The 16,110-nt window shown below is 43.7% G+C and overlaps 2 protein-coding genes across 2 annotated transcripts; one reads left to right on the top strand and one right to left on the bottom strand.

Moving 5' to 3' along the window:
* Positions 1–222: 222 nt before the first annotated feature.
* On the bottom strand, positions 223–6,092 carry dtl (denticleless E3 ubiquitin protein ligase homolog (Drosophila)). Its single transcript, XM_037449084.2, has 15 exons — positions 5,869–6,092; positions 5,323–5,460; positions 5,141–5,233; positions 4,994–5,055; positions 4,712–4,832; positions 4,313–4,378; positions 4,052–4,167; positions 3,906–3,979; positions 3,695–3,801; positions 3,499–3,603; positions 2,925–3,037; positions 2,722–2,811; positions 2,498–2,624; positions 1,689–2,323; positions 223–1,229 (listed from the first exon to the last, which is right to left on the bottom strand). The coding sequence occupies exons 1-15, from the start codon at positions 5,918–5,920 to the stop codon at positions 1,167–1,169; spliced, it is 1,962 nt and encodes a 653-aa protein (XP_037304981.2). The 5' UTR covers positions 5,921–6,092; the 3' UTR covers positions 223–1,166.
* Positions 6,093–6,871: 779 nt separating this feature from the next.
* On the top strand, positions 6,872–15,697 carry ints7 (integrator complex subunit 7). Its single transcript, XM_037449058.2, has 20 exons — positions 6,872–7,098; positions 7,250–7,379; positions 7,956–8,102; positions 8,179–8,316; positions 8,414–8,460; positions 8,897–9,096; positions 9,433–9,555; positions 9,641–9,758; positions 9,918–10,052; positions 10,187–10,284; positions 10,949–11,188; positions 11,478–11,615; positions 11,801–12,007; positions 12,236–12,430; positions 12,795–12,898; positions 12,993–13,061; positions 13,335–13,467; positions 14,150–14,248; positions 14,575–14,760; positions 14,896–15,697. Exons 1-20 carry the CDS (start codon positions 7,005–7,007, stop codon positions 15,175–15,177), a joined length of 2,883 nt encoding a protein of 960 aa, XP_037304955.2. The 5' UTR covers positions 6,872–7,004; the 3' UTR covers positions 15,178–15,697.
* The last annotated feature ends 413 nt before the right edge of the window (positions 15,698–16,110 follow it).

Below are 16,110 nucleotides of genomic sequence, written 5' to 3'. Positions count from 1 at the left end.
TTTATACCAATGAAGTGTCGCAGAACGAAGGCCCTGAACATGTGACATGCAAAAATAAATATGTGACGTTGTACAGTTGATTAAGGAGTGGCAGCAATGGTGGGTGTTAAATTCATTTGAATGATACTTGGTGTGTTTTATCGGAGAAGGCCACCATACGTGTTTCAGCCAACCAACTTTTGGAAAAAGACTGAGAGAAGTTAATTATATACATTACTTATAAATACCAAATATACAACATATTGAAGAATGTAGATTTGGGTTAAACGCGTTATAAAAAGAGAACCTTAACAGGCAAGACAAACATTTAAGTTACAGAATTGCCTGTTTTTATCCATTTTAATTACTTTAACCTCAGTTTGAAATCAAATATAAGAGTCCAAAAAAATATTTGCAACCTTTGTAACCATGTATTAATGATAACATTAGTCACACCAAGCAAATTCTTATCACACCAACACATTTGTCTCAATGAAATAAATTGTAAACGATACCATGACATACACCATGAAAAATCTTTTCAATTTAATAAAATCTGACAGCAAATTTGCATCAATGAAATACAATTTAACCAAGCAACAATCATTGGTTATTTTTGTACATATAAACAACATTAATGAAGAAATATAATTTTGGTAGAACTTGATGTAGATTCGATTGAAAGGAAAAAAAATACGAAAGAAAAAACTGCAAAAATCTACACGGAAGGAATAAATAAACTTAGTGAAGTTCATAAAACTAGATGAAGATAAATTGTATTTAAGAATTTAAAAATCTCTCTGCATTTGAAGATTTCTACATGGTTGACCAGCTGAACAACTTTGTTAAATGTGCATCAAGTATATCTGAAGCTGTCACTTTTGAGTAAAATTAATGTTTTACTCAGCAACATACAACTTTTTTCAACCAGAGGTTGTGTACAGCACAAAAACGGTGTAGAAGGCAACTGCAAAACCCATTGCCTAATCCAAATAATAACCTGCCTCCTGGGATTTTAAAAGTGCAGAATCAATTATTCTGAAAGTTATGCAGGTCATGTTCATACACTGGTGTAACCTAGATTTTGATCAGTGTTCTTCGAAGCGTATGGTCTGTCAATTCCGGTTAAAAAAAACAAACAAAAAACCCCCCCAATAATTTCACAGACCATCCAACTGGCTGAAGTGTCACTCCAGTGGCCTTGAGAAATACACAGAGATTTTCTTCATGTTTTGAGGTGAGCGGATCGTCTGAAAATGAAAAAAGAAAATGGTTAAGTGCCATATTAATCTCAATAGATATAAAGCATGCCCCTGCTTCTAAACATTAGCAACGATAATGAGGGACAGGTTTCGATTACCAAACAAGCATTATGTGCTGGCAGGCTGATTGTTGCCTTTGGACTGGCAGTTTTCCCCTGCTTCCAGTCTTCGTGCCAAGTTAAGCTTACATGCAGTTAGCTCCTTTTATTTGACATTTTATGTCTATTATATTATGGAAAAGCAGGGATGTTACATGTGTGGTAATTATGAAGTCTAAATTTACTCTAGATATACGAGTGATATCGATAAAAAACATAATTAATCTTTTCTCACAAAATGTCAAATTACTGCTGTTAGTTAGTGCCTATCCTGAAACAAATTCAATTATTTTGATAGATAGAATGACCAACGAAGACGGACAAAAGGTAAAAACGTTTGGGTGCTTACCGGGGAAGCTGGCATCCTGTCTTCGTGTTTCTTAGAGCAGCTGGGGCTTCTGGGGGCACCAGGGCTTCCTTGACCTTTCCTCATCTTTTGGCCCATCGCTGACAACCAGTCCTTTTCTCTGGGGGAGCAGTTCTCTTTGCCCGCCTGTCGCGACGAGACTTCCGCGTTGTCCTCTGTGTGACAGTCCGTTTGTGGGCGGCTCTCTTGAGCAGGGCAGCAGATCCCCGACAGGCCGCGGCTCCTCTTGGCCGCAGGGTGGAGTTCAGAAACACAGTCACACTGTTCCGCACCCTCACAGCCTGCAGGGGCGCCGTCGCCGGTCTCCAGCCTGCGTTTGGCCCGTCGCTCCGTGGGAGAGGAGCCGCTCGCCGGGCTCAGCACCCTGCGGCCCAGAGGACTGACCTGGCCCGGGGAGCCACAGCTAGGGGACAGCCACTGCCGGATAGAAGACGGCGACCTTAGGCGAACGGCGGCGGCCGTGGCCTCCTGTGAAGGGACGGGTGAGGTGGTGCTGGAGGGCAGAGGCAACGCAGCGCCGCTGGGAGCGCAGGCGGCAAGCTGGGGCGACGCCAAGCCGCCGAGACTCTCTGTCCTCTGGATCTTGGCAGGCGTTGTTTCGGCTCCGATTGAAGGCCCTTAAAAAAATAAAAAAAAATAAAAGTCCTTGTTACTTCACCAAAAATGACACACATTTTGCCTTCATGGACAGTAGTAACTCCGCATTTGCCCATTTCATGCTACGGTAAGGAAATAGCAATACTACAGCATCCATAGAAAGACATTGAATAATATATGTTTGTTATGCTTACGCGAGGGAGATTTATGATGACGTGCCCAACCCACAAGGTTGGCCTCTCCCACTGAAGATTGCGCTCCATTCATTTCCCGGTGAAGCCTCCAGATCCGTACAGTGTGGTCATCGGAACAGGAAGCGATCTGCAAACCAAGCAGAGATTTATAAAAACAGTGCAACGTCACAGCAGGGGACATAAGATCCTCAGAATTGTTTAGAAAAACTAGGAACATGGCGTACCTTAGTAAAATCAGTCGGGCACCACGCAACAGATGTCACTTCCTCACTGTGGCCTTGGAGCATCACGGGAGGGCTTTTCGGATCAGAGATCTAAAATGGGGAAAAAAAAAGATGCAAGTTACTAAAACACACGTCTACAATCCCCTTTAAACCTTTCACACGCTACAACACCGTAATGTGGCAGCTACAAATAGTGGCAGTACCTTCCAGACGTATGCGTTATTGTCGCTTGAACCACTGGCCAAGAACTGGTCATCTGGGCTAATACTGGACTTCACATAAAACGAGGAGTTCTCGTGGCCACTGAAGACAGCGACTGTGGATGAAAACAAACCAAAATATAAAAGATGAATTTAGAAAGCAATAAAGAAAAAAAAAAAAACAGTATTACAAACATATGACATAAGCCTGAATGAAATGCAAATGGTTGAAGGTCAGAAAGAACAGAATTACTAGAGAAACACAACTGGGTGAGTGGTATCCAGTTTATTCAAAGCTGATAGTAGTTAGATCAGGGCTCCAAGTCCCTCAGGACTTTACATATTTAAAGCTCTGACTATATATATATATATTAGAATATATCCCTGCATCACTACATTTCCTCTCTCAAACTGTCTTTCCTTGCTGTAACCTTGGCTCCACATGAAGGTTAGAACAAAGAACACTAGTTTACAGCCCCATCTAGTGATATGCAGTGGTAATCAATTAACTAACAGTGAAAGGTTTAATTCGGTACAGATACACAATATCTGCAGTGGAAAAGGAGTCGTGGTTTACCTGGAGTCGTTTTCATCCCACTGACATTGAACATGTAGATATTATCATCAGTGCAGTTACTTATGACGTTGGATCTGGTGGAGTCCAGTACAAGTCCCGAATAACCTGCAACACGTGCAAAACCACGTTCAGCTATTCATGCTCATTTGCATATCTCAGGTAAACACGGAGAGCAGCTTTATGTGCAAAAACTAACCCAGACGCATGCGCATGCAAGACCCCGGGTACGGGTACGCCTGCAGTGGAACAGGATCCTGGCGGAGTGCAGTGTAGTTCTTCCTCAGATCCCACACCTTGATCACTCTGAAATAGAAAATAAACTTAAAATCGCGTGGATTCATTTGCTTTCAAAAAGGTCTTTGGAATACGGACTTGGCGCACGTTGTAAACATGACACGGTTTCTTACCCATCAACAGCTCCAGAAGAGATGAGGGTGTTCTGATCCCGAAACAGAACCACTGTGACACTCTGCTGGGTACCCTGCAAGAGAGATGAGGCACTCAGCGAACAGCTCAACTGTGCACGTCAAAAAAAGCTGTTTAAGAAACTCACCACACTGGGAGCCATGCCACGCATGCTACTCCGCCTCTTCTTGATTTTGGCGGGAGTGATCGTCTCTGCTTTGTTATGAGCACCGCTGATCTGTTTCACCTGTCTGTAGAAGCCATCTGAGGGGGAGGTGGACCAAAAATACATGAGATTTCCTGAAATATCTTCATGCACTTTCCCAACAAGACCGTGTTAATATAACAGTTAAGATTAGGTCAGACAATACACAACACCTTAATTGTAATTAAAATGTCTATTTCATACCTTTTTTGCTGCACCTGGTGTCCCAGACCATAATATTTCCATCTCTGGCCCCAGTACAGAACACAGCTGTTCAATAGAAGACAAAGCATCAATAGTGCGTACAACAAAGCCTTGTTAATGCAAAATACATTATATTCAAATGAAGTTTACCCATGACTTCCATCTATCTACTTAAAATTAAATACCGGGCATTTTCTTTATTTTTAAATCAAATAATGTTTTTCATCCTGGCAATTACGAATATTACCAGTTATATATATAATTATATATAAAAGCAACAATAAGAGGGGAGATCGATCCAAATCGAATGTCACACCACAATTAGAGTTTCCTTGAGTCTATTGAGAGATAACAGGAAACAAAATATACCCCAGAAACTGGGGTGACTTGATTGTTTACCTTTCTCCCAGGGTGTAAATGCAACAGACTTGAGGCTACAGAGGTGACCCTTGAAGGTGCCCAACAGCTCCTTTGAGTTCACATCCCACAGCTTGGCCATCTGATCACCAGCCGCAGTCACCTGAGGATGAGACATGACCCATACAGCGTTTCTTAAACAATGCTGCAGATAAAAGAGGGAGGACATCAATGACTGAGTCAAAATAATCAGTGTAAAGATGTATTGATGCCAAATGCATTTAAAAAGATGTCACCGAAGGACTGAATTCGTTTTGAACTTACCAAGTGAGGTTCCCCCGGTACCCAGGCTATGTCGAAGACGGCATTCTCGTGAGCCAGCCATTCTGCAAACATTCACCCACCTTTAGTCTGACGTTTTCCAAACGACAGAACCATTTAGAAAGAAAAAAAACTAGTCTTTACACGTACCTTTAACAAGTGGATTTTCCCGGCTCTCTGTGTTGTAGATCCTAACAATGCCTTCTTCATTAGCCGCTGCCAAGATGTTCTGCATGTTCCCCGCTGAAGAGAGATGCACCCGTTAGACGGATAAATGGCAACGGGTCGTAGCTCCGTTGTCTGGGATAATGTGTCATGGATGGGTGCGTTACCTGAGGAGAAAGCCAATCCAAATGGCGGCACAGCATCACCCAGGTTGCCATAGGAGATGTGTTCATCGTGTCGGACACACTGGAAGCCTCCTAGAAGGGAGCTGAGAGGGTACCTGGGCCAGGGGTCCACAGGTAGGACTGGGGAGGTGAGAAAGGAATTATCAGTATTGGTTATTATTTTAGGATAGTGTATGTTTCATGGCTGTGGTTACTTATTATTCAGTAAGATTCTTAGCTGGTTTTCATTCGCATAATATCGTAGAGTTGATCATTTTACCAAGTAGACTAACCCTAAAAAGGCGTCACGGGTTTTAGGTATCATAATGCGTAACAAGAGCACAGCTAAGTGGATTGAACTTATATTTTTAGCATATGACTTGTACCTACCAACATTGTGATGTTGATTTCACACACATTGGAAAAGCAACTGTTTTACGCGATTTAACACAACACCACGTTTACTTTTCTGCTCGGGCGACATCCCGACATCCCAACCCCCCCCCAACCCAATAATCCCAAACACATCTAAACATCTAACCATCTCACCGTTCAGCCTCCGTCTGCCAGCTCCTCTGTCTACGATCGAGCGGAAAAGCATCCCGGGGCCGAGAGCTGCAACGGGGGACGATCTGAAGAGACTTTCAATAACACGGAGGAGCTCGTCGGATTAGCCGGAGCTTGGCTATTTTCGCGCCGTTGCTGTTGCTCGTCTTTCCCGCGAACAGATCGTGTGCACACAGGGAGCGAATCCCCCGCTGAACTGGCGCTCCCGGCTGCCATTGGTTGAAACAGCCACTTCCTCACCAACGTCACATCCGCTTCTTTAGTAACGTCACATCCGCTTCCTTTGTTGTGTTCAGGGTTACAGGCATAGATATATACAAGGCCTTTATATGTATACATGTGATTACAGCTACCAATGGATGACTATTTCATTGTATTGCCTACCAGGTTTAACATAAATACATTATGATCATAAAATGTTTAATTGGACTTAATGTCACAAGTGTGATCTCTACAAAAAGAATAGACCAGGACTCTGATAAAACTGAGAATTCGATCAACCATCTCTGTTTTACATAGACGTGGGCATTGTTGGAGGAACTATTTAGATAATGTACTTAACTAGAAGTTATAAGAATACACTGAAGAAATTATATGGACAGTCCTGCATTGAAAACGCCAATTAAGTCAAATCATTCAAATGAAATGTACTTAAGGTAGGTAAAAGTAGCTAAAACAATAGGCAGAAAAATGTGTTGTGTAACTGTCAATAAATGTATTGAATTTATTGGTTTATCTACGAATATTTTGAACTTAATTAAACTTAATTTATAACAAAGCATAATGTTGTATATACTTTCTAAGCAGAATGATGATGATGAGCACTATGGTGTTTAAGACGTTTCGTGTTATTACAGCACTAAACCTGCAAAGTTACTGCAAGTAGAACTTAAACATTGTATTCATTGAACATTAATTTCATTTAGGAAGGTTGGCTTCAAACCGTCACATGTTACGAGCACTTTATTGTGAAAACTAAAACTAGACCGGAAACGTCCTTGCCGTTAACGCTCGTTTCCAGTGTGTCTAAATCGCCGCCTGTACATGAAATGTTGACGGCCCCTTGGCGCTGTCACGACTCTTTCTGTTTTTTTCTGGTGAAAAACAACTAACCAACAATGTCGCTGTCCACCCCGCGTTCTTTCTTGTCGGAGGTTTGTTATGGAGAACAAGAGCTGGACGCCAATTCCGCTCTCATGGAGCTGGACAAAGGTGCGTAACGTTAGCTACGTTGCTAACAGGTTAGCATCAGTTGTAGTGTGTTCCTGTTTTATGCTCTATGTGTGTGTGTGTTTTCTAGATGTTATTGTGTACACGAGGTCCTCCTGCTGTGTTGTGACCAGTGAAATTGCTTGATTTGCAGGCTTGCGGTCGGTTAAGTTGGGCGAGCAGTGTGAGGCTGTGGTGCGCTTCCCAAAACTCTTCCAGAAGTACCCATTTCCCATCCTCATCAACTCTGCATTTCTGAAGTTAGCGGACATCTTCAGACTCGGGTATGGATGCACAAACGTGGTTTTGAAGACTAGGTCATTGATAAAATATGAATGCGTTCCCATTATTATAACGTGATTGTTGATAAGCTGCCATATTCAGTAGTAGGTGCAAAGTGTTAATCAAAATAATGTTATTGCAGTCTGTGATCAGATTAAATCAGGGATGAATCTAAATATTGCACACTGACACACCTTTTAATATGATACAAAATAAGGATTTTCTATAATACACAACAGCACAGCTAACTACATTTTGATCTCATCAACAGTTAGTAAGAAATCTAGCAGCGTAACCTTTCATAAAGGTGGAATTCAGGGGCATTAGACAATGTATAGGCAAGTATTTTTTAAATATACAACCAAGCGCATACAATGAATGTAGTACGTTGTGCAGGAATTCGGTGCTCTGGTGAGAACAAATATTTTCAAACTATGAATAAACATACATAAATCGGAAGATTAGTTAATTTACAGTAAATAAGAATTAGTAACGTGTTTATGGCATGTTATTAGTTAAACCGGTTCAATTGTTTCACATATTTCTTAGTTTCTAAAAATATGTTTCTCTAATTTCAGGAACAATTTTCTGCGCCTCTGTGTGCTGAAAGTAACTCAACAAAGTGAGAAACATCTCGAAAAGATCCTCAATGTTGACGAATTTGTCAAAAGGGTGTTTTCAGTCATCCATAGCAACGACCCTGTGGCCAGAGCCATCACTCTGAGGTAATACCGTGGGATCTACCAACATCTGGTAATGTGGTACTCCTCTACAGACCTGATATCTTTTGTTTCTGTTCAGGATGCTTGGCAGTCTGGCCTCTATTATCCCGGACAGGAAGAATGCCCACCACAGTATTCGCCAAAGTCTGGACTCCCATGACAACGTAGAAGTAGAGGCTGCCATATTTGCTGCCGCAAGCTTCTCTGCACAGTCAAAGTAAGTGCAGATCGTCGTTTCACCCGAGCTGTGGTGCATATGTATGAGATTATGTTTTGTATGAGATAAATTTGGTGGGTTTATCTTTCTTTTTCAGAGACTTTGCAGCAGGGATTTGTAATAAAGTCAGTGAGATGATTCAAGGTAACAAAATTTCTAAATAAATACTGCACGTAATATTGCACAGACTACAGGTACTGAGAAAACGAAATGCAGTACCTGTATCTGTAAAGGGTCCCAGATCACGTTTACTAAGACACAAGCTATCCTGATTACATTTTATCCTTGAATATTGGTAAATATTCAAAACAACATTTTAATAAATATAACTGAGGGGGTGTGAGTGTGAACAATGATTTCCACACTAAAATAAATTCTCACAATTAACCCCCTGACTTTATATTTATTTTGGATACCACCTGGAGGAGTATCTGAATGTCAGGATTTGTAGCCGGCTCTAAGAGATATTCTGTGAACACATATTTTGTGTGGTCCACAAATCACTCATCGGCCTTAGGAAGGTGAGGTGTCGGTAGTCTATGTTCTGTATACATAGCATTCTCTTATCTTTCAACCTCAGGGTTGGATACGCCAGTGGAACTGAAGCTGAAGTTGATCCCCATGCTGCAGCACATGCATCACGATGCCAGCCTGGCCTCCAGCAGCAGAGAGCTTCTGCAGCATCTGGTAAACTCTTACCCCTCCACCCCCTTGGTCATCGTCACCCTGCACACCTTCACCCAGCTGGCCGCCTCCTCCCTCATCGATATCCCAAAGCAGGTAAAACCACAACGCTATTATAGCTGTACTATCGTATAGTGACGTTCACACGTTGAAATGTAAATCCTTGACGTTTGGCTGTTAATTTTTAATATTGTTTCTCTGGAAGTCTTTTATATCTGCAGTACACAATTGAGCCACATGAGGGAATCTGAATGTTTCTATTGGTTTGATTATTGTAGCCTAGCTTTACATTAGATGTAATATGAAAGGCTACCGTATATTCTATTTGAAAAAGCACAATAGTCTCCGTGTATTTCTTTGGTCTCATTTTAAGGTATTTAACAAATGTTTTCAATTTCAAACAGCTTTTTATTTGATTCCTTTTCTCTACAGCTGCAGCTCCTACTTCAATACCTGAGAGACGACCCGAGGAAAGCTGTGAAGAGGCTCGCAACTAATGACCTGAAGCTTTTGGCTAAAAAGGCTCCCCACCTTTGGCTGAGAGAAAACACTCAGGTAGACCTTCAGATTCTGACACTGTCATGTTGCCTCGATGGTGGTTTAAACTCTAGAGTTAATCTATTGTGTCTCATCGCTGCAGACCCTGTGTGAATGTGCCTTGACCAGCCCGTACAACAGTTTGAAGCTGGGCATGTTGGCCGTCCTCTCCACCCTCTCTGGAACAATAGCAACCAAGCAGTACTTTCATAATTTGACAGGTTGTGTTCACTGTTAAATTACAAATAAATGTTCTTGTCCAATTGTGGATTTCTGATGTAAGAAATTAATTTAGACCAGGCTTCAATTGCTGTTATTGCTGTTGTGAAGGGAGGATCGACTCCCGGCTGATAGATTTTCCTCTCAAACATTCTTCTCAGGTGGCCCTTCGACTCCCCCTCGCCTCACTGACCTGGTGAAACTGGCACAAGAATGCTGTTACCATAGCAACCTGGCCATTGCTGCTCATGGGGTCATAGTGCTCTCGAACATTGCCATTTCCTGTCCAGACAAAGGTTTGTCACAGCCAGTTGCTCTGGGTTCGGTGTTTGGCGACTGCTCATCATCAACAGCGTTGCCTCTCATTCTGCCCCTGCTGTTTGCTCCTGTGTGCGAAGGCTTAAGTGTTGCTGTGTTTCTTCCTTCTCAGATATTGTACAGTTGGAGCAGGACACCGTTTTGGGAGTGGAGTCCCTTCTGATGCTGTGCAGTCAGGACGGCAGTCCCGGCTCACAGGCCACTCTCAAAGTAAGCCGCCTTAATAGCCGAGGCAAAGGATCTCGATTGGATGATTAGGAATGGGTACATTTGGATTTGTGTGTGTATCACATAGTATAGAAAACTCTTCATTTGGTCTCATTTAAATAGCATTGCTTGTTGATGTGTGACTGCTTGGGTTGATAAAACATTAACGGTTTGGTCAATTAAAACTCTGTATTTAGCAGACCTGCGAACTTGTCGCTTTTCGGCCAAATTTGCCAATTTGAAGTCAAAATAGGTCGCCCACGTGAATCGTGTGGATCCGAAGAGTTTTTATTTGGGGGGGGGTTGTTTCTGAGATTGGAGTGAGACAAGGTGATTTTGTGATCTTCGGCATAAAACATCTTTGACGGGCCGAGCCTTTGTCAATCAGCGTTGAGATCTCTTCCTTTCCCCTCGATCTCTTTATTGTTCACTCCAAATCAGTGTTGCTTTCTTGACGACTTTCTCTCATTTTCGATACATGCAGTTTTCATCTGCAGCGAGTAAATAATAGAGGGAGGGCAAACCAATTTTGGAGCAGAGCGCATTAAAGCTAAATGTTGCTTTAGCTTTGATGCGCGGTGACAGCCACAATTACCCCAACTCGCTATCATGCACCTCCTGTAATTTGCCGTCATCCAACTCCTCTTCTCTACTTTTCCTACCTTAGACCGCCCTCACCTCGTTGGTCAAGCTGCTGAAAAGTCGACCACATCTCAGCCAGTCAGCGGTGGAGTTCCTGCTGTGCCAGCTCCATCTGTCCTGTGACTCGTCTCGCGTCCTCATGTGCCACGCGCTGGCGGCCATCGCCACCCACCTGCCGGTGTTGGGCGACGGTATGCTGGGCGATCTGGTGGACCTCTACAGAGTGGCCAGTCACTCCTCCACTGACAAGCAGCAGGAGCTCCTGGTGAGTTCATGGTTGGGGGGGAATCGCGACACTGCTTAAGTGTGGCCTTTTTTAAGCGAAGGAGACTCACAACAGCATCTAGAGGACAATTAAGTTGTAATTGTGTTTTATCTTTTAAATCTGTGTGTGCTAACCTCTTTACAATTACAAATGTGACCGGTTAGGTTTTACTGCCCACCCACAGCTATGTCAGAATAGCTGACATGGCTTCTGCTTTGAAATGTTCTCATATTCATACTGTACCTCTCTGGGATTTAAACCCTCGTCCATCCCACGGCGTTTGCTGCAGGTTTCCTTGGCAACAGTGATTTTTGTTGCCAGCCAGTCGTCTCTGTCGGCTGAAGTGAAGACAGTCATCAAAGAGCAGCTGATGAACGTCGCCAATGGCTGGACGGTGTACCGCATCGCACGACAAGCCTCGCGCATGGTAATCTCTTTTGCGCCTTCTAATCCAGACCTATTCTACAAAATGGTCGAATCAACTATTTTTTTGTGGAGCTGCCACATGTCTTCGAGGCGAAAGCATTTCTGTTGGTTTGCAATGAACAGGGTCACAAGCCACCAAATCCTGCATCATGAACCACAGTGGAATATTCTATTCTTGATGTGCAGGGATGCCACGAGTTCTCCAGCGAGCTGTACCAGTGCCTGCGGACCCGCGTGGCATCGGAGCACTTCTACTTCTGGCTGAACAGCTTGAAGGAGTTCTCCCAGGCAGAGCAGTGCCTCAGTAGCGTGGAGGACGGAGACTACAGCGGAGCCTTGGGCGCCATCGCCGAGGCCCTGCGCTCCTACCAAAAGGGCATCGCTTCCCTCACAGTCAGTACTAAAACCAACGCATGAACATACACTCCCTCGTGCTACTTCCCGAATGGTAGATGCTGCGAGCCGCTGGTGCTCAGTCTGGAGTGTATTGTATTGAGGCGGATCTTCTAGCATCTGAAATGGCTATTGGATTAAGTCCCCCAATGCTTGATTGTATCTTGTTAGACACTGACAGCCTTCAACAGTCCTGTTTCTGCACTGATGTAATCTCTCTCCCTGCAGGCGGCCAGCACTCCCCTGAGCCCGCTCACGTTCCAGTGTGAGTTCATCAAGCTGCGCATAGACACCCTGCAGGCCCTGTCGCAGCTCATCTGTACCTGCAACAGCTTGAAGACCAGCCCTCCTCCGGCCATCGCCACCACCATTGCCCTGACCTCGGGCAACGACCTGCAGCGGTGCGGCCGCATCGCCATGCAGGTAAGCCACTCGCGCTGCGTTCACCTGGAACCAGGCAGGTTTTACAAGTAAAGCACAGCGGCCAAACAAAATGCATGTACCACTACGATGCAGCTCTGAGCGAGCTACGCCATTGGCTCGGTTTCAAATTCTGAGTTGAATCATTTTAATTTTGAACGGCATTGCCGTCTATTGTCTTTGGAGCCGTTTTTTTACCACCTACTCCCTGTACTGCGTGATCATTTCCTCAACATTTTGGGGGGAGATTCTGACACGTACCGTTTCACCTGGACCTAAACCTAATTAGAGGACATTAAACAATTAATACCCCCGGTGTCCACATGTCGTAAACCATCTGGCGTCTGCGTTTCATCTTTTTTCCCAGATGAAGGTATGCATGGATGAGTTCAGGAGTATTGCCGCTCGCTACGCTGACCTACACCAGTCGTCCTTTGACGCGGATTACGCCACCCTTCGCAACGTGGAGCTGTATCCTCAAACATGCCTCGGTCACGTCACACTTTTGTCTCTCTCGTCAGCCCTAGTGTCTCTGCCGTAGTGTCTTTAACCGTCTGCTGCCCAGACAACAGCAGAGCTGTTTGCTTGTCTCCCACGTTATAGAAGCGCTGATACTGGACCCACAGGCGGCGAGGTGAGAGCTGGAACGGTGTGAATTAATTTACTGGGTGTTTGGTTGTGGACATTTAGCCTCAATGTTGTAGTGTGTGTATGTGCCTGTATTTTACACGGTGTCTCATTCGGAGATGAATGGTTGTAGATCACAACAGATGCAGTTTAATTAGACAAAAAGACGCCATGTACTGGAGTGTTTTGTATGGAAAGTGCTCATCCATAACACGCGTCCCTGGAAGCTTCCTGCTGGCAGTTGTCGGCCTCTAACGCATCTTCTCTCTCTGTAATCTAGCTTTCAGGAGTACGGCAACTTGGGCTCGGTTCAGACAGAGAGTGAATATGAGCGACGGATGATGTCCGTCTTCACTCACGTGTTGGAGGAAGTGGAGGGCCTCACCCAAAAACACCCTCCTGTTTCCCATCTGGTAAGATGCCTATAAAATACCTTATAATCACATTGGTGACGCCAACACACAGGTGTCAAACGCAAGGCCGAATCCGGATGACTTTGCTATTGTGAGAATTACAGAAAGACATTAATTGCATTTCTATAAAATACGCTGCTATTCCTAAAAGGTTCACTGGGGGTCGCACTCTGAGTGAGCGGGGGGACCCGGTTGTTCACCAAAGCAGTGCTGGTAGATCCTTTCCATTGGAAAAAAAAGTTTTTTGTTAATACCGATTTGTTTGGCGCTCTCGGTATACAGCGCTGTTGTTCCATTCGGTAACTGCTACAGCTTGTAATTATTATTATGTGTGGGGACCCCTGCGTTAGACCTTTCTCCAGGCAGCAGCGCCGGCTTGAAAATAACTGTGCCCCCCGCACCCCCTCTATGTGGTCTGGCCCACTTGAGATCAATGTGGGCAGTATCTGGCCCAGACGTAAAATGAGTTTGACACCCCTGCGCTAACAAGTTAGCTATGGTGTCTAGATTCAAAGTGCAAATGACTTTTGTATAGTAATAAATATGTTGAGCAGCTATTTATTAAGGTTTTTTTTTTTTTACTGCTCTCTTCTTTTTTATTTTATTTTGAATTTTTCTTTTCGGAAAATTTGGAACCTTCTACCTGTACCTGTGTATTTATTTAATTGTTGTTGTTTTGCAGCATACAGGTTGTCTCTGTGATGCTGTCATCGCTCTGCTCAAGGTCCCGCTGTCTTTCCAGAGGTATTTCTTCCAAAAGCTACAATCAACCAGCATTAAGGTATAGTGACACATTTTACTTTAATAGAAAAACAGAAAAGTCAAACATCCCAATTTACAACAATACAGTTTACTATTACCAATGTATCACTTTTCTCTTCATTGGAAAAGTAAATGCAGTAAACTTTTAATCTTACTCTTTGTGTAGTTGTATTGATTTACACATCCTTGGGGTAACAGGAGCGTACCTTCCAGTTTTCTAAATCAGAAAGGGGAGGAATGGGAAAGCCACACCCTCGCAACAGATCAACCTTTTGGACTGATGCTACCACACTGGATGGTTTATTTTTTTCTTAAGTTGACTGATTTCACTTTTTCAATGTCCAGCTGGCCCTGTCTCCTTCCCCACGGACACCGAGTGAAGCGATCCCAGTGCAGAGCAGCCAGCAGCTGACTCTGAAGGTGGAGGGGGTGGTGCAGCACGGTTCGACGCCAGGACTCTTCAGAAAGATCCAGTCCGTCTGTCTCAACGTCACGTCCGTCCTACAGAGCAAAGCGGGAGCTGACTTCAAGGTATCGCTCGTTTTCCTTCCTCTTTGGCTAATGCGCAGGTGGTGAGCGAACCAAATTCTGCTGCACGCTTAGTACAGGGTGTGAAATGTATTGGTTCTGATGCTGATTTAAAAAAAAAAATCCCTCCCCTTTCAGCTTCCACTGGACTCGAAAACCAATGAGATTGAACAACGGGTAGGACCCCACAATGACTACTTCAGCACCCAGTTCTTGCTGAACTTCTCAGTCTTGGGCACTCACACCGTCACCGTGGAGGCCTCTGTGGTGGATGAGAGTGGCATTGAGTGGAAGACTGGCCCCAAGACGATGGTGTCGGTCAAGTCCCTGGAGGACCCTTACTCCCAGCAGCTCCGCCATCAGCTGCAGCAGGGTGGGACTCAGCCTGCCCCACAGAGGAGTGCATATGCTCGCTTCTAGTGGATGGGGCTTTAGGAATACTTTTAGATGGTGTTGTTGGCCTGTTTTGGTGAAATCAGATATGTACATACTTTTTCAGTGATTAAAAGACCAGATTTAATTTTAATGTTGCATATTGCTTGGCTTCCTTCCGGGGATATATTGACCATGTGTGAAGGACACTGGAGAAATTTAAATAGATTTTAATTCCCTGTGCAGGTAAAATAATACAATAGTATTTTTTGTAAATGGACAATCTGGTATTGAAAGTCATCTATTCTACATAAAGTGTAATACCACAGAGAGCCGCCAGGGGACAGACCAAGGTCATTACATTTACATCATTGTCTAAGGAACAAGAAGAAAACAAATCTGAAAATCGGTCAGTTTCATACATATATCAACTTTAATCCGTCAGCATTAAGGCTTCTTGCTCGGACATTTGCACGTGCTCATTCTCACGTTGTAACGGGTAATATCACCCTATAGAATCATAACCCAAATGTCCGACAATATTACTCTTTAGCTCCAAACCAGCATTACTTCCAACATACAATGTATACAGTACGAAATAACCCACGCCTTTGACAGATAAAATTGAATGTAATTCTTTAATTTTAACGATGAACTTAGGCACCCAAACCAGTGACGTAACATAAAGAATAACTCGCTGTCGGGAATGAGTCCGTAAGATGAAGTCATAGGATTGTGATTGAATAAGAAAAGCGTCCTTTTTCATGGATACTGAAACCATCAGCACTTGACATCAGAGTCTGCGCACTTAACGGTTCCAAGCTGGCGTCAGGCGAACACGAGGGTCAAGTTAGAAAGAATACAAATAAAATAGCGCACTTTGTTTTCAAAATAAAACGTTTATTTTAAACGTACAGTCTCATACCACATGAAATGCAGGAAAATAAAGCTTTTAAATAGTACTTACTATTGAATAACAGT

This window comes from Pungitius pungitius, chromosome 20, assembly GCF_949316345.1.
Source record: "Pungitius pungitius chromosome 20, fPunPun2.1, whole genome shotgun sequence".
Taxonomy (NCBI): domain Eukaryota; kingdom Metazoa; phylum Chordata; class Actinopteri; order Perciformes; family Gasterosteidae; genus Pungitius; species Pungitius pungitius.
The sequence above is the reverse complement of the archived record's forward strand: the minus strand, read 5'-3'. Positions and strand labels throughout refer to the sequence as shown.

Excerpts from the sequence above, each read along its gene's own strand:
- dtl (XM_037449084.2), bottom strand. The coding sequence starts at position 5,920 with ATGCTTTTCCGCTCGATCGTAGACAGAGGAGCTGGCAGACGGAGGCTG. Across the intron at positions 5,234-5,322 it reads TGGATTGGCTTTCTCCTCAG|CGGGGAACATGCAGAACATC; the intron begins GTAACGCACCCA and ends ATCTCTCTTCAG. Across the intron at positions 4,168-4,312 it reads CACCAGGTGCAGCAAAAAAG|ATGGCTTCTACAGACAGGTG; the intron begins GTATGAAATAGA and ends CCTCCCCCTCAG.
- ints7 (XM_037449058.2), top strand. The coding sequence starts at position 7,005 with ATGTCGCTGTCCACCCCGCGTTCTTTCTTGTCGGAGGTTTGTTATGGA. Across the intron at positions 10,053-10,186 it reads CATTTCCTGTCCAGACAAAG|ATATTGTACAGTTGGAGCAG; the intron begins GTTTGTCACAGC and ends CTTCCTTCTCAG. Across the intron at positions 11,616-11,800 it reads CACGACAAGCCTCGCGCATG|GGATGCCACGAGTTCTCCAG; the intron begins GTAATCTCTTTT and ends CTTGATGTGCAG.